This window comes from Cinclus cinclus, chromosome 27, assembly GCF_963662255.1.
Source record: "Cinclus cinclus chromosome 27, bCinCin1.1, whole genome shotgun sequence".
Lineage (NCBI taxonomy): Eukaryota > Metazoa > Chordata > Aves > Passeriformes > Cinclidae > Cinclus > Cinclus cinclus.
The window spans coordinates 3,517,481-3,540,572 of record NC_085072.1 but is presented as its reverse complement, the minus strand read 5'-3'; the positions used below and the strand labels follow the sequence as shown (position 1 = coordinate 3,540,572).

The window sequence follows — 23,092 nt, the reverse complement described above, 5'->3', positions numbered from 1 at the left end:
TCCTGCTGCCGTGGGGTGGGAGGGGAGTGGGAGCAAATCCAGGCTCTGCCCAGCCCCTGGGGACTTTATTGGGGATGTCACATCGTGGGAAGTGGTGATAAACCCCCAGCCCACCTCCCACGGGGTGAGTCGGTGTCACCCCGTGTGTCCCCTGACAGCCCTTGCTGTGGGAGAGGGGCTGGGGGAGGGCACGCTCGGCTTTTCCTTCCTCCCTCACACGCACTTCCCTTCTTCCAGAGGCGTTTTTGGACCAGCCCTCGGTGCACCCTGCGTTCAGGAGCCCCCAGGATGTCGGAGCAGCCGCACGGGAGCGGAGCAGCGATGCTGCCAAGGAGCACCCGGGGATGCTGGGACCCCCGGCCGGCCACCCCTCAGCCCCCCAACCCAGCCCAGAGCGGCCCAACGAGCCTGGAGCCTTGGGCCGCCCGCTTTTGGGGGGCCCTGACCCCCGAACAGCCACAGGCAATGGAAACCCACACTTCCATGGGGGCACCTCCCTGCCCCGACACAGCCCCCGGGCAGAGGATGGCACGGAGGAGGACGACTCCTGGTGTCCCACCTGCTCCTCATCTTCGGACTCGGACTCGGAGGAGGAGGGTTTCTTTTTCGGGAAGCCCATCCCCAAGCCTGGGATGAATTCCCTGGGCAGGGAGCCCCCGGGGAGGGGCAGGGGCAGGACGGCCAAGCACTGCAGTGTGTCCTAACAGCAGGGCCCGGGGTCCCCGAGTGGCACCGCCAGGTCCTGCCGGGTCCTGCCACGGCTTCAACACGTTCCAAGTGTGTCCTGGATGCGACCCAAGGCGGGTGGGAGAAGCTGCTGGGATCCTTCCCCCCTCGGGCAGCTGCTGGCAGAGCAGAGCCTGCAGTTCCTGCCAGCCTCTCCCGCAATTAGGAACAGGTAAAGCAGGAAGGGAGCGGGACCGGCAGCACCTCTGACAAGGCAGGGAGAGCGGCCAGAGCTCCAGACAAGGGCAGCTGCCTGCATTACCCCACTGCTGGGGACCACTGGGATCCTTCCCTGGACTCCTCTGTGCCCCACTGTCACCTGCTCTCCATTCCTGGTGGCACCGTGTCCCGCTGCCACCACGGGGAGGGGACCAGGGGTGCAGCTCTGCTGCTGCCGATGACGAAGCTCCAATAAAATTTGGCAGAAATCTGAATGCAGGGTCTGCCCCATTCCTTCCCAGCCCACTGTGACACTGACAATGTCACCAGGGCAGGGAGACAGCCGGGGTGACCTCTGCCCTCTGCCACAGCCGGGGTTCACTGGGGGACCCCTCCCTTGCAGCCCCAGGAGAGCAGGAACAGACAGAACAATGGCAGAGCAAGGGCTGCAGAGTGAATGCGGTTTATTTGTAGATTTAAACCCAAAAAACTCTCACCGGGTTTGGGGACACATCCCTGGCACTCAGGAATGCAGAGGGATGGGTGCCCTCCCTGTTCTCTCCCTCCAGTAGAACCTGTAAAACTTTTGCTGCCCTCAAGGGTTTGGGCAGGGCTAAAACCAAACATACCCTGCTCACCTTCCTCCAAGCGATAGAGCGGGGCCGCAAACACCTCCCACCTCGTCCTGCAGGCTCAGCGCCCTCCTGAGCACCCCAGAGAGCTGTCACAGCCACCATCACCCCCACCCAGCTGGCACGAGGGGGTGGCTGCCATCACAGGCTGGAGGTGGCTGAGTCGATGGTGTCGATGAAATCCTCCAGCTGCTGCAGGTGGTGGCTGCGGCACTGCCGGAGGTTGGCCCTGAGTGCCAGCCCCAGCGCCGCCTCCATCGAGGGCTCCTTCTGCAGCAGCATCGTGGCCACCACGGCAATGGTCAGGCTGAACTGCTGGTACGACTGCAGGGGGAGAGCCACGGGGTCAGCACCCCAGAAACAGCAGCAAGCACCCCCTATTTTTAGTGCACAAAACCCCAAACATCATCTGAGCCCCTGAAAACCCCTTGTTGCCCACAGCACCTCCCCCTGCTCCCCAAAATGCCAAATTCACATCCCCCCACCACCCATTATGGCTCCCAAAGCTCCTCAGGCGAGATCCCCTCATCCTGCAGCCACTGCCAGACCTCCAGGTGCTCATCCAGGGGCTGCCAGGACTCACCAGCTCAATCTCTGCCTTCTTGGCCAGGACGGCAGCGGAGCGGAAATCGATGCCGGCTGGGAATGGTGCTGGGAGCATGCAGCTGAGCTGGTGCTGGAGGGACACAGCCTGGGAGGTGCAAAAGGCAAGGAAGGGTCAGAGGGGAAAGGGACTGAGCCACACTGGGGCTGCCAGTGCTGGTCACCAGCCCTGGACTGGAAGGAGCCACTGGTTTGTCATCCTTCCCTGGGGTGCCAGAGCTGCCCCTGCTCCCCCTCTGCCCCAATTTCTCTCCCTCGTTAGGCAAAATTAAACTGCTCTGGAGGGCTCTCCGCGGCTTCCTCAGAGCTCCAGTCCCAGGGCTGTTCACGCTCCAGCGCTCCCGAGCCTCCGGTTACTTCCCTGGCTCTTGTCCCAGCCGTGTCCCGTATCTGTGGCACAGCGGGGCTGACACGGGCTCTGCCTCCAAACAAAGCTGCCCTTTAACCCCAGCCCGGCATCCTGCAGGCCACAGGGATCCCCCTCTGGGTATGGCAGTGTCCCCAAGCCCAGGACACCGGCCCCATGTGGGGACCTGGAGGTGCCTGGACCCCGTACCAGGTTTGTCTCACAGGACCCAGGTGGGCGCTGGGATCCCAGGGAGGTCTCTGGGGTGGTGCAGGCACCAGGAGGAGCCTGGCTAAGCCAGGCCTTGGGTTCTACTGCACATCCTGGAGGCACCTGAGGGTTTTCGGGTGGCTGAAGGCTCTGCAGAGGCTGAGGGACAGAGAGTGGCTGGGGGAGGAGGTGGTGGCTGTGCTGGGACAGGGACAGTGCTGCCAGCACGGCCTCACGGGGGTGGGGACACGCCACAGAGCTGCCCCACATCCCAAACTCACCCCATCCTGGACAGCTTCTGCCTGGACTTCTCCAGCTCCACGCAGAGCCTGCTCCCAGGAATGTGGGCTGAGCTCAGCCCCTGCCTCTCCAGAGGAGCTGGAATCCAGGAGTTCCCTCTTGGCAGGGTCTGGAGGGGCTGCTGGGCTCTGGGGACGTGACCTGTGACAGGTGCCAGCCTTGGGGACACCTGGACTGCACGTCTCTACCTGTGCAAACGTTACAGGGGCATGGCAGAGCCCATGGTGAGGGGACACGGGGCTTGGGAAAGGGGCTGTGCCCCCCTGCAGGCTCTGCTTTAGGGAGGGAATAGAAAATACCCCTAGGCAAAGCTGTGTGCTGCTGGTGGGGAGGATTTGGGGAGCCCGGAGCTGACCCCATGCCACTTCCCAGCAGTCCCATACCTCAAGGTGCTCCTGGATCTCAGGATACCTGGAGGTCTCCTCCAGAGGGGCTGGATCTGTTCCCAAAACACAGGGATCCTGCTCCTGGCTGCCCACGGGAGTCTGCCCAGCTTCCAGCTCAACCTGGGGACAGGCAATGGCGTGAGGACACGTGTCCATCCCGGGACAAAAACGCAAAGGAAATCACAGAGAAGAGCCTGGAAAAATTCCATGCCTGGCAAAGAGACAGCAAAGCCAAGAGGGGAAGGGCTGGGTGGGAGAGGAGAGAGATGTTCCAGCAGCTGAGACCCCTGAGCCAGGCAGCTCCAGAGGTGGGAGCAGCCCTGGGAGCAAGAGAATCTCCTACCAGAGGCTCCACAGCACCAGGATGGGGAGCTGGGCTCTCCAGAGGGCTCCCAGCTGGACTGGGGGGCTCCAGGACATTCCCACTCGTCACTGGCACATCCTGGAGGGAAGCAGCACACCGTGCAAGGCTCAGGGTGAGCAAACTCCCGGGGTGGGATGGGCAGGGGACAGGTAAAACCCCACAACCTGCTCCTGTTTCGGCCTCTCCGCAGCACCTTGGAGGGGAGTAGGGGGCTGGGGGGGCTCCAGCTTCTTCCCGGCCAGCGGCTGGCTCCTCTTGGAAGGGACAGGAGAGGGCTTGGAGTGCGGCTTGTGCGCTGCAGGGTGGGAAACAGCGGGGCAGACTCCTCACCCTGCCCTGGGACAGGCTGCAGAGCACCGGGCAGCCAGCACGGGGTCAGCACAGACCTGGGGGGGGTCGGGGACACCACGCCACGGGGACCGGGGTCAGCTGCCGGAGGTGGCTCCTGCGGGGGCTGTGTTTCCCAGCCGGCCGATGGCTCCAGGGTGGCCAGTGGCCCCGAAAAGCTCCTGGAGTCCTGCAGGAGCACAGCCCCAGGGTGGGGGGGGGGGTGTTGGTTAGGTTGGGAGGGGCCTCCGTGCAATCCCACCGGTGCTGGTGTCCCTCGTTGTCACCCCACAGCCACACGGGCTCCCCCCGAGCACGGCACCCACCGTGGAGGGCCGCAGGGGGGCCAGGGTGGGGGCCGCTCCTCCTTGGGGAATTCAGACCAGGGATCAGGCAGCAGCTCCTGCAGGGAATGAGTGGGGTGGGTTTAGACAGGGGATGCTGTGACTGCAGAGGGTCCCCACACCCTGTCCTTGTCACCGGGGCAACGAGTGCCCCCTGCCCCATTTTAACCACCGTGGTTGCCACCCCCCCATCCCTCACCGGGTGCCAGACGTCTCCAAAGCCGTCCTCACGTCCTTGGAATTCTCTGTCATGCCAGGGGGGCGGTGGGGGATAATCATGGGGTGCCCATCTCCCATCCTCTTCCTCCTCCTTCCACGGGACATCACCAGGGCCACGGAATGGTCTGGGGGCTCTGGGACTGGGCTGCAATGGGGAATTGCTGCCCATGAGGATGGGGACACCGCAAAGCTGCCACTCCCTCAGCCCATCACCCCTCACCAGGTGCCAGCCGTCTCCAAAGCCATTCTCAGGTCCTTGGAATTCTTCTCTGTCATTCCAGGGGGGCTGTGGGGGACAGTCGTGGGGTGCCCATCTCTCCTCCTCCTTCCACGGGACATCACCAGGGCCATGGAAAGGTCTGGGGTCCCTGGGACTGGGCTGCAATGGGAACAGACACTGGTGAGGACACAGCCCACTGGGATTTTTTTGTTTTCTTGGTGTTCCCCCTCCCCACTGCAACCCTCAGCTCTTTCCCCTGCTTCGGGCTGCCCTGGATTGCTCAGTGAATCTCTGCTTGCAGCAGGGTGCAACTAGGATGGAACAGCTCCAATTTCACCTCACTGTAAAAATTAGCAGCAGTGGAGGGGGGGATCAGGCTGCCAGTGGTGGTGGAGAACACCGAGAGCAGCCTGACTCCAGTATCTCAAAATGAAACCCCATGAGGATGTGGAACCCTGAGAGCAACTGGTACTGGCAGGAAACAGGGGCAGATGTTTCCTGGGAGGAACCAGAGGGCAGCAATCGCTCTTTTAAGGACAAATGATTCACAAAATCCCCAACACATCCGTCACTCCATGCTGTAAAAGCTCAACCCCAGTTTTGAACAGCAGAATTTCCCTCCCAGGTGTGAGCGTGGATTCCTGTCTGGAGCCCTTCAGGGTCACTCCTGGAGGCTGAGCCAAAGAGATTTGTGTGGGTCTGGGTGAGCAACGTCAATCTGAACTTCATAATTGCTAATTACCTTTGAAACTATTGATTTAATAAGCAGTGCCCTGGTTATAACCATGCACACTGCACTGTAGATACCTGGTTGAGATCCTTTAGTGCAATCATCACCATCAATCAAAATAAATAATTTATTTAACCTATGTAAATATATTTGTTTTGCCATTCTTAATCCTGGGGGGAGAAGCTTTAGACACAAACTGCTGACCAGCTCCATAGCTGGATCCAGATGTTTCCAGACTCCTTTTGGGAATTTAGAAAGCCAGGGGCTCCTTTCTGTGCCTGGGTGGGGGGGGGGGGGGGGGGGGCGGGGGTCTACAGCTGGACCCAGACTCATTTTTGGGGAAGGAATTTAGGGAGCCAGGGGCTTTTTTCTGTGCCTGGGAGGGGGGGGGCAGGGGGAATTCTCCGTGACAAACTCCAAGGCTCCCACCGTGCCTGTGGCACATGCTGGGACATCTCCCCCCAGCCCCGTCCCTTACCTGGCGCCGCCTGTGGCACCGTCTCCTGCGCTGGAGCTCCCGGGGTGGCTCCCCCCAGGTGTCCTCGGGGCCAGGAGGGGGACACGGCCGTGGCTCATCCCACCAGGGACCAGGCTGTGGAGAGATCCGAGCCGTGAGACCCCCGGTGCAGCAGGGATGGGGAGGCAGGAGCCCCACACCCAGCTGCCCTGGGAAGGACCAGAATATCCCGAATTTCTCCCCAAACTGCGGAGACGCGCTCCCGGCCGCTCAGCACGCCCAGGGACGGAGCAGCGGGTACCCAGGGCAGCCCCGGGGGGCTCCAGCGCTCCCAGCCCCAGGGGACCCCCAGCCCCACGTACCTCCCTGGGCTGGCCCCTCCTGCAGCCCGCCGGGGGGAACATCCTGCCCGAGGAGCCCAGAGGGGCACCCGGAGCTTCGGGATCCGCTGCAAGGGAGAGGCTGGGTCAGCACGTCCCACAGGACGTCACTGCCGGCTTGGGGACACCGCCAGCCAGGTGGCACCCGTGGTGCTGCCAGCGCCGTGCCCCGAGCCGCTGGGACACCGCCGGGGACACCGGGACACCGCCGGGGACACCGGGACACCTCCAGGGATACCGGGACACCTCCGGGGATACTGGGACACCCCCAGAGTCACTGGGACACCTCCAGGGATACTGGGACACCTCCAGGGATACTGGGACACCCCCAGAGTCACTGGGACACCTCCAGGGATACTGGGACACCTCCAGGGACACTGGGACACCGCCGGGGACACCGGGACACCGCCGGGGATACTGGGACACCTCCAGGGATACTGGGACACCTCCAGGGACACTGGGACACCGCCAGGGATACTGGGACACCGCCAGGGATACTGGGACACCCCCAGAGTCACTGGGACACCTCCAGGGACACTGGGACACCTCCAGGGACACTGGGACACCGCCAGGGATACTGGGACACCCCCAGAGTCACTGGGACACCTCCAGGGATACTGGGACACCTCCAGGGACACTGGGACACCGCCAGGGATACTGGGACACCGCCAGGGATACTGGGACACCCCCAGAGTCACTGGGACACCTCCAGGGACACTGGGACACCTCCAGGGACACTGGGACACCGCCAGGGATACTGGGACACCTCCAGGGATACTGGGACACCCCCAGAGTCACTGGGACACCTCCAGGGACACTGGGACACCTCCAGGGACACTGGGACACCGCCAGGGATACTGGGACACTGTGATAAGAAACAGAAGTCCCTTTTTGTTCACTGTCCGCATAAGGTTAAGAACAGTGTAAATCAGTAACCGCAGCTATGCTTAAAGAAATGGTTTACGTAAGTGAAACTAGTTATAAGGAACAAATAGTGTTGCAATCAGTACTTATAAGGTTGCGTAAGAACTTTTTGCAGCCCAAGTCAAGAAGAAGACACTGAGGAAGACTCGTGAGGGCCTTTATCAAAGACCACCAGAAGGTAGAAAACGAACCCCTATCAACTGCCGGAGCACGCGCGATAAGCACCAAGAGGATGACAACAAGAGCGGGTGCTTAAAAAGAGAACTGAAAACCCCGGTCGGGGCGGAAGTTGGTGGAGCGGTGACTCCCCTGTCGCCCAGCGCTGCATTTTCTTTTCTTTCTAATAAATTGCTATTTTAATCGGCTAAAATGGCCCGTTGTGCTCATTGATAACAGACACCGCCAGGGTCACTGGGACAACCCCAGGGACACTGGGACACCCCCAGGGATACTGGGACACCCCCAGGGATACTGGCGTGGCCACCAGCAAGGACACAGCAGAGCTGGGGACACCAAGACCCGTTCGCTGTCCCCTGAGGGTGACACAGGACTGGCAATGCCTTGGCACCCCCTGTGCCTGCCCGGAGCTCTGCTTGTCCCTGCCACGTGTTGTCACCAACCCCGCAGGTCACCCCGTGATGTCCCCAAGGGATCCCAAGGGATGAGTCCCCTGCACCAGCCTGAAACCCCACTTCTGTCCCTAAACTGAGGGGCATCAGCCTGAGGTCCTGCAAAGCAGCACTGGAGCACGGATGGGGGTGGGACAGAGAGCCCTGCACCCCTTCACCCCAATCCTCAATCCCAGTCATCCCCTGCATCCCAATCCTGCACCCCAAACCCATTACTTTGCAACTCTGCACCCCAATCCTGCCTCCCTGGATCCAATCCTGCCTCCCTGGATCCCAATCCTGCCTCCTTGGATCCCAATCCTACCTCCCTGGATCCCAATCCTGCCTCTCTGGATCCCAATCTTGCCTCCCTGTATCCCAGTCCTGCCTCCCTGGATCCCAATCCTGCCTCCCTGGATCCAATCCTGCCTCCCTGGATCCCAGTCCTGCCTCCTTGGATCCCAGTCCTGCCTCCCTGGATCCAATCCTGCCTCCCTGGATCCAATCCTGCCTCCTTGGATCCAAATCCTGCCTCTCTGGATCCCAATCCTGCCTCCCTGGATCCAATCCTGCCTCCCTGGATCCCAATCCTGCCTCCCTGGATCCCAATCCTGCCTCCCTGGATCCAATCCTGCCTCCTTGGATCCCAATCCTGCCTCCCTGGATCCAATCCTGCCTCCCTGGATCCCAATCCTGCCTCCCTGGATCCAATCCTGCCTCCCTGGATCCAATCCTGCCTCCTTGGATCCAAATCCTGCCTCTCTGGATTCCAATCCTGCCTCTCTGGATCCCAGTCCTGCCTCCCTGGATCCAATCCTGCCTCCCTGGATCCCAGCTCTGCCCCCGTGCACCCCAGTCCTCCCCCCGCAGCCGGCTCTCATTCCACACCCGTACCCGTCGGGATCCGATCCTTCCAGCGGAACTCACCCGGAGCTCTCCCGTCCCTCCTCCCGGGAATTTCCCTTCCTCTTCCCTTCCCTCTCCCGGCCCTGATTCCGCCCCCGAGAACAGCGGGAACGCGCACAGAGCCCGGGGAGCGCCGCTTCCCTGATCCCCTGGGGACAGCCAAATTCCTTCGGGAATCTCGGATCCACCAGCGGGGTGCGACCAAACACCCGCAAACTGCACCCCGGAGTCCCGTGAAAAGAGGGAGTCCCTGCACCCCCAGAGCATGGAGCGTCCATGGGAGAGGAGATCCTGGGAATCCTGCACCCCCAGGGTACGGAATATCCGTGGGAGAGGGGATCCTGGGGATCTCAGGGTATGGAATATCCATGGGAAAGGGGATCCTGGGGATCTCAGGGTATGGAATATCCGTGGGAGAGGGGATCCTGGGGATCCCAGGGTATGGAATATCCATGGGAGAGGGGATCCTGGGGATCTCAGGGTATGGAATATCCGTGGGAGAGGGGATCCTGGGGATCCCAGGGTGTGGAATATCCGTGGGAGAGGGGATCCTGGGGATCCCAGGGTGTGGAATATCCGTGGGAGAGGGGATCCTGGGGAACCCAGAGTACGGAATATCCATGGGAGAGGGGATCCTGGGGATCCCAGGCTATGGAATATCCATGGGAGAGAGGATATCCTGGTTGTCCCTGCACCCCCAGGGCACGAACCCATCCCGAGCTCCTGCCACCATCCAGCTCCAGCATCAAGCCCTCGTTCCCCGGGATGTTCCCAAATTTATTTCGGGATATTTCGGGGAGCGGGACCCGCCATTCCCGGGGCTGGAGCAGAATGGAGGAGGGCACAGGGAAGGGTGGGAGGGTTTTGGGGAGCCCTGGCAGGACAGGGCACAGGGAAGGGTGGGAGGGTTTTGGGGACGTTCTGGCTCCATCGCACGCACCTTTGCTGCCACGCCAGGGGAGCAGCGGGGACGGGCGGCAGCTGCCGGTGGCTGTCACCTCCCAGCGTGTCCGTTTGTCCGTCCCAGCGCGTCTGTCACCTCCTTGACACTGCAGCGACTCTGAGGTTGTCCCAAACTCTCTGCCCACCCCATTCAATCCCTCCCGAGCCAGCCCGGCGCCTCCAGCCTCGCCTCCCCCGTGTCCCTCTGCATTCCAGCTGGGAATGGCGCTGCCGGGGTTGTGGTGTTCCTTCAAGGCACCGCCATCCCGCCCTTCCCCCTGTGGATTTATCACCTTCCCTTCCCCGGGAACACCCCCGCTGATGTTGGGGGCTTGGCTGGCACGCTCTGATAACGAACTGGTCTGAACTGGTCGGCCCGGAGATGTGAATTCCTGCATCCAGGGAAGGCGAGGACGGTTCGTGACCTTCCAGGAACGTGGGAGGGGATGAGGGAGGAAAGGGAAGCTCCGGCTGAGCTCGCTGATCCCAAATAATAAAGGAAGGGGAGAAAGGGGAGCCTCGGGGTGAACTCACTGACCTCAAATGTCAGCAAAGGAAGGGGTGAACGGGAAAACCCAAAGCCAAGTGGAGTAAAACCCTTCCAAAACTCCACACAGGGATCCGTGCGGTTTGGCTGCTCCCCAAGGCTGCTCCTGCCCGGCAGGTAACGCCTGGCTCTCCAGCTGGCCCCTTAATGAGAGTCCCTAATTGCCATAAATCAATTAGATGGCTGGGATCTGAGGAGAGAATCCAGCAGCAGGGACAGACAAGGCTGGAGCCTGGATGGATGGATGGATGGATGGATGGATGGATGGATGATGGATGGATGGATGGATGGATGAATGGATGGATGATGGATGGATGGATGGATGATGGATGGATGATGGATGGATGGATGGATGATGGATGGATGGATGGATGAATGGATGGATGATGGATGGATGGATGATGGATGGATGGATGGATGGATGAATGGATGGATGATGGATGGATGGATGGATGGATGGATGGATGGATGGATGATGGATGGATGGATGGATGGATGAATGGATGGATGATGGATGGATGGATGGATGATGGATGGATGATGGATGGATGATGGATGGATGGATGGATGGATGAATGGATGGATGATGGATGGATGATGGATGGATGATGGATGGATGATGGATGATGGATGGATGGATGGATGGATGGATGGATGATGGATGGATGGATGATGGATGGATGGATGGATGATGATGGATGGATGATGGATGGATGGATGGATGGATGGATGGATGGATGGATGGATGGATGACGGATGGATGGATGATGGATGGATGGATGGATGATGATGGATGGATGATGGATGGATGGATGGATGGATGGATGGATGGATGGATGGATGATGGATGGATGGATGATGGATGATGGATGGATGGATGGATGATGGATGGATGGATGGATGGATGGATGGATGGATGGACAGATGGACACTGTGGCAGGATGATGTCCCTCCAAATCCCGGTCTTACCTAAGCCTGGCTTTGTGACCTGGGTGTCCCCAGTGAGGAGGAGGGAAATAGTGTGATAATTGATAAACGATTTGTGTTAATCATAAAAGTATTGGGGTTTGGATAAACCAGAACATCAAGGTCTGAAGTGAAGCATGGACACTACATAGAGGAAAATATATGATGAAATCATTCTGTTTTAAATCCCTCTGTTATGAATATAATGTTTTCTAAATCACTTGTATCTACTCCCAGTTTGCAAAATCAGACTTTCCCATAGTCCGATAGATTTTGCAAAATCAGATTTCCTGCTTTATTTGATCAATATTGCCTACCTACAAAGACCAGACTTCCTGATTTTTGCTGGTTTCTATCTACCAAGACCAGCTGGTTTTCTATGAGAATGACTATTCGCCCAAAGACTTTACAGATGTTTATTCAACCACCACTGCTTACCTGGCAAAGTCATGACAGCAAAAAACCAGAAATCATTGATTATAACGAGAGTCCATACTGTAAGAGGCTGCAAACCCAGGTTGGATGGAGCTTGGGTTGGCCGTGACCCCTCACGTTCCCCAGCGCTGCTTGCTCCGTCTACATCAAATCAATCAATCTCCATTTTGTTGAATATCGAGGTTTTTTTTGTTTCTCGTAACAATGGGAATAACAGAAAAACTGCTAATTCCAGAAATTCTGTGCGAGAGTAAGTTACTTGTATTTGTTAAAGCTTTATATAATAATAGTAATAAACCTCGTTATAACCACAGTCCTCATCCCAACAAAGGATCCTTAAAGATTCTTATTCCCATGGACTCCTGATGCACCGAGCACCCCAAAAAAGTGCAGGACCACCTGAACCCCTGTCCTGGTTTACAATACAACATACATATTCTATTACCATCTGAGAAGGGTGATCATCCTTATCTCTGTGGGAAATGTCTCCTGTTAATGGGCCATCACTGATAAGGGTGATCATCCTTATCTCTGTGGGAAATGTCTCCTGTTAATGGGCCATCACTGATAAGGGTGATCATCCTTATCTCTGTGGGAAATGTCTCCTGTTAATGGGCCATCACTGATAAGGGTGATCATCCTTATCTCTGTGGAAATGTCTCCTGTTAATGGGCCATCACTGATAAGGGTGATCATCCTTATCTCTGTGGGAAGTATCTTCTGTTAATGGGCCATTGAGTCCTACTGTATAACTGAGAAGATTCCATCATCCCATTGGGAGATGCTCCAGCCAGGAAGACGAGCCAAGCCTTTCCTACCTAGATAAAAACTGAGGTTTAGAATGCCAAAGGCAGCCATTTCCTACTGGATTCCAGAGGAAGAACCAGGTTTTTATCCACATCATCGCTGGACCCTTTGGAGGAAAACTGCACCAGCACCCTGACTGACAGGGTATCAGGTTGTATTCTGACTCTGTCAGTGGTTTTATTTTTATTATTGCATGTATTTTGTTTTTTTCTCTTTTTTTTTTCCCTCTTCCCTATTAAAAATTGTATTACTGACTTGAAGTCTCACTGGTTTTGCTGTTCAAACCAGTACAACCCCCTCCCTTGGCAGGTCTGTCCCATGAGCTGCTTTTCCCAGGCACAGGAGCTCAGGAAAACACAAAGGTGCAGGACGAGGATTGATCTGCTCCCGGTTATAAATATTCTGATAATCGATTTAATTATATAAAATAGTAAGTTACAAAGAGAAAATTGTGGAGTATGAGGTATGGGAAGGTCAGGAGCACTGTGTTTAAAACATGTAACCACAGAAGTGTCAGAATTAATCCACAAACACCAGAGGTTTGTGTCCAAAGAGGGGACAGAGGAGTTCTGTAATTTTATTTCAATAAAGGGAAAGGCCATGGGGCAATTTTCCCTGGGATCTCTCAGGTTTTTAGGGGACACAGCCTCCTTTTTATCCTAATTTCCCATCTGCATTCTCCTCTCTCTTTCCCCACGGCCTGAGGTACTTGAGAGGTACAGACTCCCCAAAACCCTAATTCCTGTGAAAAACGAGGTTCACTCTTCTGGTAAAATCTTAAAAGTTTAAGAAAGGACAACAGAAGACAAAGATAATAAAGCCAAGTTTAATGGCTGGGTGCACCCCTATTTCTGAGACTCCCTTTATAAACCTTTCCTATTGCATCAGCCTACTGCATATTTATAAACAATTCTGCATATTTAAACTCTTCCCCAAACGTGTTCCAAGAACTGTTTAGCATGGCTCCTCCTTGGCTTTACCTTTTTAGAACATGGGAATTTTTTGGCTGTGGTTTTGTTAGCATATACATATAGATTTAATAGCTAGTGGTAGTAATGCTAAGGCTGCAGTTTGTAGCTAGCACAAGGTAGGCCCTGGGAACTAAGCCTGGGAATGTGCTGAACTACAGAATAATGAGTTAAGGGCCAGTGGAGCAAAGAAGGACCAACTGATTGTTTGTAGAAACAGTAAGGAATTTACTGATGAAGTGTAATAAACAGGTGTGGGATTAATCTATAGTTTTAGTTTAGACAAGCATGTAGGATTTGTAACCGTTAGAAAGGAATCTTATTGTCTTAACTTAGGCAGGCGTGCAAGAGTTATAACCTTTAGAAATGTTATCTCGAAGATGAATGCTGCCTTTGATGTAAAGAATGTGGACCATAGCATGTAGGCCTAGTGAAGCAAGACTTGTAAAAGGGTATAAAACTGTGTAAGATTCAGTAACGGGTTGGGACTCTGACTTTGGACGCGAGTCCTCAGGTCCCCGGGCCCTGAATAAAGCACCGCACAAAACAACTTTGTTGATTTGTATTTTCCTCTTTGGGATCGGGCAGCAGTTTCAGGCTGTTCTTACTATCACCTCCAGCTTGGGTTTCAGTTTATACTTTTTAAAGTGGGTGCTGATAGTAGCAGGGATCTTCATCATCCGTTCATTGGATATTATCCCAACCAAGCAGGCAGCTCAATTCCTACAAGCATGACTAAGTCAGCTATTTCATTACTAAGTTTATTTAATAGCAGAAATCTTTACAGCAAAGTTGCTTTAACATTGTACCTATAGCATACATTTTAATATTTGCAAAAAGACAGTACTGTCATTTTTTTTTATACCATTTCTCTCCATCCCCATGGGCTCAGGTACTTGAGAGGTACAGACTCTCCAAAACCCTAATTCCTAAGACCCCTTCTAATACATCCCACCCTGTTTTTCTTTTCCCTTGTGTCTCTGTTCTTTTTCTTTAAATCCAGACATTTAGCAGTCTGTGTTCATCAGTGGAATTCCTATGGAATTTATGATTCCCTCCATTGCTTCTTTCACCTCCCACTATCTGGCCTTATCTAGATCAGCCCACTTTTATTTATTTATTTTTTTAATAAAGACACCTCCTGTTCTTCCTCCTTCCTTCAGAAGCCTCTCCAAGAAGTTACTGTGCTCGTTCTGGCCAAGAACCTATGGAGCACAGCCAGATATTCCTGGGAATCTCAATTGCTCCCAGGGATCCCCACTGCTCCCAAAAAACAGGGATTATTCCTGAGAGCCCTCTCCGCTCCCAGGGCTCCAACAGCAGCTCCCAGGAACCCAAATTCCCCCGGCCGTGCCTCGGCTCGGGGGATCCCAGGGCTGGGATGGATCTTCCAGAGCCGGCAGCACCCGCAGAGCCCAACCTGGCTCAGCCCGGGGGATGCTGGGGGTCACCCCGGGGAGCCCCATATCCCTCACAGGGAGCCCCATATCCCCATATCCCCCACAGGGAGCCCCATATCCCTCACAGGGAGCCCCATAACCCCCACAGGGACCCCCATATCCCTCACAGGGAGCCCCATATCCACCACAGGGAGCCCCATATCCCTCACAGGGAGCCCCATATCCACCACAGGGAGCCCCATATCCCTCACAGGGAGCCCCATATCCCCCACAGGGACCCCCATAACCCCCACAGGGAGCCCCATATCCCTCACAGGGAGCCCCATATCCCCCACAGGGAGCCCCATATCCCTCACAGGGAGCCCCATATCCCCATATCCCCCACAGGGAGCCCCATATCCCTCACAGGGAGCCCCATATCCACCACAGGGAGCCCCATATCCCTCACAGGGAGCCCCATATCCCCATATCCCCCACAGGGAGCCCCATATCCCCCACAGGGAGCCCCATATCCCTCACAGGGAGCCCCATATCCCCATATCCCCCACAGGGAGCCCCATATCCCCCACAGGGAGCCCCGGGGACACCACGGTCCTGGCCCCAATCCTGATCCCCATCCAGATCCCGGTCCCCATCCCAATCCTGATTCTGCTCCCGGTCCTGATCCCTCTCCCTCTCTCGCTCCCGTTCCCAATCCCGATTCCGTTCCCCTTCCCGTTCCCGATCCCGTACCCGTTCCCGATCTACTCCAGTCCGTGCCGCTCCGCGCGCCGCCGGCGAGGGAACGCTGCGCCAGTGACGTCGCGTAGCGAGGTGACGTCATCGCGCGGCGCGGGCACGCGGCAGCAATGGCGGCGGCGGCGGCGGCAGGAGGAGGAGGAGGAGGAGGAGCGGGAGCGATGGCGGCCCCGGCCCCGCCGCGGGGCATCCGCGCCTGGCTGCGGAGCGCGTTCCGCTTCGCCACCGACCGCAACGACTTCCGCAGGTCGGGACCGGAACCGCCAGCGGGACCGTGATCGGGGTCAGGGATGGGGTCGGGGTCGGGGTCGAGATGAAGGCGGGGATCGAGGCCAGGACCGGGGCGGGATCAGGGCAGGGATCGGGAGCCCGGAGTCTGGCCCCGGCCCGTATCAGGAGCAGCGTGCCCGGGATTGTCCCTCAGTGCTGTGAGGGACCTCGGTCCTTGTGTCCAGTTCTAACCCCTCCGTTCAGGGAGGACATTTTGGGGCTGGAGCGATTCCAGGGAAGGGAGCGGAGCTGGGGAAGGGTTTGGAGAATCCTGAGGGAGCTGGGGAAGGGTTTGGAGAATCCTGAGGGGAAGGGAAAGGGTCTGGAGAATCCTGAGGGGAAGGGGAAGGGTCTGGAGAATCCCGAGGGAGCTGGGGAATGGTCTGGAGAATCCTGAGGGGAAGGGGAAGGGTTTGGAGAATCCTCAGGAGCTGGGGAAGGGTTTGGAGAATCCTGAGGGGAAGGGGAAGGGTTTGGAGAATCCTGAGGGAGCTGGGGAAGGGTCTGGAGAATCCTGAGGGGAAGGGGAAGGGTTTGGAGAATCCTGAGGGAGCTGGGGAAGGGTTTGGAGAATCCTGAGGGAGCTGGGGAAGGGTTTGGAGAATCCTGAGGGGAAGGGGCTCAGCCTGGAGAAAAGGAGGCTCAGGGGAAATTTCTGGCTCTGCACAACTCCCTGACAGGAGGGGACAGCCGGGGGGGATTTGGGATCTCATCCCAGGGAACAGGGACAGGAAGAGAGGGAACGGCCTCGGGCTGGGCCAGGGGAGGCTCAGGCTGGAATTTCCTCCTGGAAAGGGTGCTCAGGAATTGGAAGTGCCCAGGGAGGTTTGGAGTCCCCATCCCGGGAGGAGGCACTGAGTGCTCAGGGTGGGGACAAGGTGAGCATCGGGCACAGCAGGGACTCGGATGAACTTTCCCAAAGGTTTTTCCAGCCTCAGTGATTCTGGAATTTTGTGATTGCAGGAACCTGCTGGTGAACCTGGGGCTGTTTGCTGCAGGGGTCTGGGTCGCCCGGAACCTGACAGACATCGACCTGATGGCCCCACAGCCAGTCCCATAGCAGCGGTCAGTGGGAGGGAGAGAGGGGCTGGGAGGCTCCATGGGGGTGGCATCAGGGAATATTCCAGAGCGGGATCAAATCCAAGCCCTGTCCCTGCACAAACACCCCAAAATCCCACCCTGGGCATTCCTGTGCAAACATTCCCAGAGCTGTGGCAGCCTCAGAGCCGTGCCCATTCCCTGGGGAGCCTGGGCAGTGCCCCAAACCCAGTGGAGGAAGAACCTTTCCCAATATCTATCCTAAATATCCCAAATCCAGCCCTTCCTTGGGTGCTGTCCCTGCTCACCAGAGTTCTGGAGCTGCAGCCCCTCGAGGCTGAACAAACCCCCCAAACTCACCATGACCCCCCAGGACAGCGCTGTCACCGCGTGAGGTGACACAAATCAGGGGTGAATCCACCCCAAACCCCACAGAACCCCCTCTTTACCCAACTTTTAAAGCAGAACCAGCTCCCCTGACGGTGCTGAATCCCTGTTCCAGGAAGGAGCCGGAGCTGCTGGGAGCAGAGCTTGTCCTCCCACCAGGACAGGAGCTGTGGAGCTGCTCTGATCCCTCCTGTCCCACCTGGAGCTGCTCTGATCCCTCTTGTCCCACCTGGAGCTGCTTCGATCCCACCTGTCCCTCCTGGAGCTGCTCTGATCCCACCTGGAGCTGCTCTGATCCCACCTGTCCCTCCTGGAGCTGCTCTGATCCCTCCTGTCCCTCCTGGAGCTGCTCTGATCCCACCTGGAGCTGCTCTGATCCCCCTGGAGCTGCTCTGATCCCTCCTGTCCCCACCTGGAGCTGCTCTGATCCCTCCTGGAGCTGCTCTGATCCCTCCTGTCCCTCCTGGAGCTGCTCTGATCCCCCTGGAGCTGCTCTGATCCCTCCTGGAGCTGCTCTGATCCCACCTGGAGCTGCTCTGATCCCCCTGGAGCTGCTCTGATCCCTCCTGTCCCCACCTGGAGCTGCTCTGATCCCTCCTGTCCCCACCTGGAGCTGCTCTGATCCCTCCTGGAGCTGCTCTGATCCCTCCTGTCCCTCCTGGAGCTGCTCTGATCCCTCCTGGAGCTGCTCTGATCCCACCTGGAGCTGCTCTGATCCCCCTGGAGCTGCTCTGATCCCACCTGGAGCTGCTTTGATCCCTCCTGTCCCTCCTGGAGCTGCTCTGATCCCACCTGGAGCTGCTTTGATCCCTCCTGTCCCTCCTGGAGCTGCTCTGATCCCTCCTGTCCCTCCTGGAGCTGCTCTGATCCCTCCTGGAGCTGCTCTGATCCCACCTGGAGCTGCTCTGATCCCCCTGGAGCTGCTTTGATCCCTCCTGTCCCTCCTGGAGCTGCTCTGATCCCTCCTGTCCCTCCTGGAGCTGCTCTGATCCCACCTGGAGCTGCTCTGATCCCTCCTGTCCCTCCTGGAGCTGCTCTGATCCCACCTGGAGCTGCTCCGATCCCACCTGTCCCTCCTGGAGCTGCTCTGATCCCACCTGGAGCTGCTCCGATCCCACCTGTCCCTCCTGGAGCTGCTCTGGTTCTCCCTGTCCTGCCTGGAGCAGTGACAAGGACAAAAGGTTTCATGCTGAGAGGGAGAATTGGTTTCCCATGGATTCATTCCTTTGGGAATTGTTTCCTCGAGGATGCGCACAGAATTTCCTCCTGTACCCCCCACCCCCAGATGTTTATTAAAGTTTATGGAATAACAACACAACCCACTGGAATTTCTTCCTTTCTTCCTTTTTTTTTTTTTTTAAAATAAGAAACTTCAGCTTACAAAAAAAACCAAAAAAAAAAAACCAGGTGTAAAAAGAGTAAATATTTACAAAATAATAATAAAACAAAAAGATAAAAACGTGATTTCCATTTCACACCCGAGACAGGGACGAGCCCAGGCCTGGGACCCATCAGCTGCTTCTGCCAAGGACAGTCCGGACTGGGAGGGAACTCCCGGCACGGGGGATCCTGGAGAGCCTGGGGAGCTGCAGCTGGGAGTTACTCCCAGGCTCTGATTTACTCACAGGTTACTCAATGGCTCTGATTTACTCACAGGTTACTCCCAGGCTCTGATTTACTCACAGGTTACTCAGTGGTTCTGTGATTTACTCACAGGTTACTCAATGGCTCTGATTTACTCACAGGTTACTCCCAGGCTCTGATTTACTCCCAGGTTACTCAATGGCTCTGATTTACTCCCAGGTTATTCAGTGACTGTGATTTACTCTCAGGTTACTCCCAGGCTGTGATTTACTCCCAGGTTACTCAATGGCTCTGATTTACTCCCAGGTTACTCCCAGGCTGTGATTTACTCCCAGGTTACTCAGTGACGGGATGGTCTGGGATTATGGGATGGTCAGGAATTGATGGAGTAGTCAGTAATTAATTGAATGGTCAGGAATTACAGAATAGTCTGGAATTAATGGAATACTCAGGAATTAAGGAATAATCAGGAATGGCAGAGTAGTCAGTAATGAATGGGATGATCAGGAATTAATTAAATAACCAATAATTACAGAGCAGTCAGGAATTATGGACTATCCCAAACTGGAAGGGCCCCACAAGGATCAGACTTTGGGGGAACCCTCTGAGTCCTCCCCAGCCCCTCAAAGCCTTTAATTAATTTGTAGCCTTTAATTAATTAATTAATTGGATTCTCTTGTCACCTGCTGCTGTCCTTGAGGACACTCCAGGCCTGGCACTCCAGGAATGAGTTTGGAGCAGAAACTCAAAGCTCTTCTGATTTAAAATGGCTGGAAAATCCAGAAAAGTCTGATTTGGAACTGCTGCAAAAAAAAAAAAAATAGAAAAGTCTGATTTTAAACCGTTGAAAAATCGGATTTAAATCTGCTGAAAAATCCAGACAAATCTGGTTTAAAACCACTGGGAAAATCCAGAAAAATCTCATTTAGAACCATGGGAAAAAATCTGATTTAAAACCACTGAAAAATCAGATTTAAATCTGCTGAAAAATTCAGACAAATCTCATTTAAAACCACGGGGAAAATCCAGAAAAATCTCATTTAGAACCATGGGAAAAATCTGATTTAAAACCACTGAAAAATCGGATTTAAATCTGCTGAAAAATCCAGACAAATCTCATTTAAAACCACGGGGAAAATCCAGAAAAATCTCATTTAGAACCATGGGAAAAATCTGATTTAAAACCACTGAAAATTCCAGACAAATCTGGTTTAAAACCACTGGAAAAATCCAGAAAAATCTCATTTAGAACCATGGGAAAAATCTGATTTAAAACCACTGAAAAATCGGATTTAAATCTGCTGAAAAATCCAGACAAATCTCATTTAAAACCACTGGGAAAATCCAGAAAAATCTCATTTAGAACCATGGGAAAAATCTGATTTAAAACCACAGAAAATTCCAGACAAATTGGTTTAAAACCACTGGAAAAATCCAGAAAAATCTTATTTAAAACCAGTAAAAAATCGGATTTAAATCTGCTGAAAAATCCAGACAATTTGATTTAAAACTGCTGAAAAATCTGATTTAAAACTGTTGAAAAATCCAGAAATAAAAATCTCTTTTAGAACTACTGTTTATCCAGGGGATTCCACCATGAGGAAAAACTCCTTCCCCTACCAGGAACCTGAAATTTAGGCTGGGATTAACTTTTATTTTATTTATTTTTTTATTTTTATTTTTTTATTTTTAATGTGCTGGAGATCAGCTTAAAGTCTGACTTTGAGATGGGAAAATCCTGAAAAATGCACAAAGATAAAATCCAGAAGAATCCTCGGGCTCTGCTCATTCCAACCCTGCAGCAAATTCCAACCAAACAGCACCAAAAAAAAAAAAAAAAAAAAAAAAAAAAGCCAAATGTTGACATTTCCAAGAAAAAGTTGAATATTCCAGGAACCTCAGAGTGCTGGGAAAATTAAATTTAATTAATTCCTTCTCTATCAGGGTAAATTTGAGCTCAAATCACTTAGAGAGGCAACTCTGACTCTTTTTAAATTTCAATTTTTAATTTTCTCTTTTGCCCAAAAGCTGTTTTGCTCCAGGATTCATCCATGAAGCTTCAACATTTCTCATTTTCAGGAATATCAACTTTTCCCTGGCTGAGCTCTTTTTTTTATCCCTGGATATCAATTTATCCTGTTGTATTATGATTAATTTGATTTATTTGCAACCCCAAAAATTCCCTTCCCAAGCCATTCCTAAGGAATCCTTCCAGATCCTGCTACATTTAGGGATGCAAAACCAAACCTTTTTTATCAGCACTGCTGCAAACTGCCTGATCTCCAAAAAAAAAAAAATAAAATAAAATAAATAAATCAAAGAATATGACCCCAAAATGATATTTAATTGTTAAAAATGACATTTCTTTTAGGCTCAGAAAGCAGCATCTTGGGCAGAATGTGGGAAATGGGAATTTTTCTCTGATGCAATCCAAGTTTTTTTGCTTGCTGTGCTCATTTTGCCCAAGGACAGGAGGTTCAAATTCCCAGGAAAAAAGTGGGATTTGGGAGCTTTTCCCCTACAATAACAAAGTTTGGCAGCTCGTGTTTATCTGATGAGACAAAAGGAGCAAAAAGGGAGGAGGAGAAACACTTTGAGAACTTCCCTGCTTGAAAACTGATTTGTTTTTTAAAACCTCATGTTTTCGATGATTAAAATAAGAAATGCCCCAGAACGGACATCAGGTGCAGTATTCAGGTTCGAAGGTGAGACGTGGAGAGCCCCAGGAGGACAGAAGGAACACCTGAGGCAGGTGTGGGCTCGCAGTGACTGGGACAGGGCGGCCAAGGCTCTGCCCCACAGATCCCAAAGCGGCCGAGCTGCAGACACCCCATGGGGCTGTGCCTTGTGCAGCTCCACGAGCCAGGGGGGACTGCACATCCCAGCTCTGATCCCGTTCCTGCTGTGACCCCATTGCTGCTGTGACCCCGTTCCTGCTGTGACCCCATTGCTGCCCTGACCCCGTTCCTGCCCTAACCCCATTCCTGCTGTGACCCCATTCCTGCTGTGACCCCGTTCCTGCTGTGACCCCATTGCTGCTGTGATCCCATTCCTGCTGTGACCCCGTGCCTGCCCTGACCCCGTTCCTGCCCTGACCCCATTCCTGCTGTGACCCCGTTCCTGCTGTGACCCCGTTCCTGCTGTGACCCCATTCCTGCTGTGACCCCGTTCCTGCTGTGACCCCGTTCCTGCTGTGACCCCATTCCTGCTGTGACCCCATTGCTGCTGTGATCCCATTCCTGCTGTGACCCCATTCCTGCCCTGACCCCATTCCTGCTGTGACCCCGTTCCTGCTGTGACCCCATTGCTGCTGTGATCCCATTCCTGCTGTGACCCCGTTCCTGCCCTGACCCCATTCCTGCTGTGACCCCGTTCCTGCTGTGACCCTGTTCCTGCTGTGACCCCGTTCCTGCTGTGACCCCATTGCTGCTGTGACCCCGTTCCTGCTGTGACCCCGTTCCTGCCCTGACCCCATTCCTGCTGTGACCCCGTTCCTGCCCTGACCCCGTTCCTGCCCTGACCCCATTCCTGCTGTGACCCCGTTCCTGCTGTGACCCTGTTCCTGCTGTGACCCCGTTCCTGCCCTGACCCCATTCCTGCTGTGACCCCATTCCTGCTGTGACCCTGTTCCTGCTGTGACCCCATCCCTGCTGTGACCCCATTCCTGCTGTGACCCCATTCCTGCCCTGATCCCATTCCTGCCGTGATCCCATTCCTGCTGTGACCCCATTCCTGCCCCGACCCCATTCCTGCCCTGATCCCATTCCTGCCGTGATCCCATTCCTGCTGTGACCCCATTCCTGCCGTGACCCCGTTCCTGCTGTGATCCCATTCCTGCTGTGACCCCATTCCTGCCGTGATCCCATTGCTGCTGTGACCCCATCCCTGCTGTGACCCCATCCCTGCTGTGACCCCATTCCTGCTGTGACCCCATCCCTGCTGTGACCCCATTCCTGCCGTGACCCCATCCCTGCCGTGACCCCATCCCTGCTGTGACCCCATTCCTGCCGTGACCCCGTTCCTGCTGTGACCCCATTCCTGCCGTGACCCCATCCCAGCCCCGACCCCATTCCTGCTGTGACCCCATTCCTGCTGTGACCCCATTCCTGCCCTGATCCCATTCCTGCCCTGATCCCATTCCTGCCCCGACCCCATCCCTGCCGTGATCC

The 23,092-nt window shown here is 55.1% G+C and overlaps 2 protein-coding genes across 2 annotated transcripts; one reads left to right on the top strand and one right to left on the bottom strand.

Moving 5' to 3' along the window:
• Positions 1-1,332: 1,332 nt before the first annotated feature.
• LOC134054138 (uncharacterized) lies at positions 1,333-10,629 on the bottom strand. Its single transcript, XM_062509618.1, is given in 13 exon segments — positions 1,333-1,841; positions 2,101-2,208; positions 2,677-2,835; positions 2,958-3,164; positions 3,360-3,525; positions 3,527-3,804; positions 3,891-4,021; positions 4,113-4,243; positions 4,380-4,456; positions 4,837-4,995; positions 6,045-6,158; positions 6,386-6,471; positions 9,782-10,629. Coding segments are annotated over 13 exon segments (2,199 nt in total). The 5' UTR covers positions 10,182-10,629; the 3' UTR covers positions 1,333-1,658.
• Positions 10,630-15,713: 5,084 nt separating this feature from the next.
• TOMM6 (translocase of outer mitochondrial membrane 6) lies at positions 15,714-18,657 on the top strand. Its single transcript, XM_062509619.1, has 3 exons — positions 15,714-15,891; positions 16,878-16,979; positions 17,455-18,657. The coding sequence occupies exons 1-2, from the start codon at positions 15,755-15,757 to the stop codon at positions 16,972-16,974; spliced, it is 234 nt and encodes a 77-aa protein (XP_062365603.1). The 5' UTR covers positions 15,714-15,754; the 3' UTR covers positions 16,975-16,979; positions 17,455-18,657.
• The last annotated feature ends 4,435 nt before the right edge of the window (positions 18,658-23,092 follow it).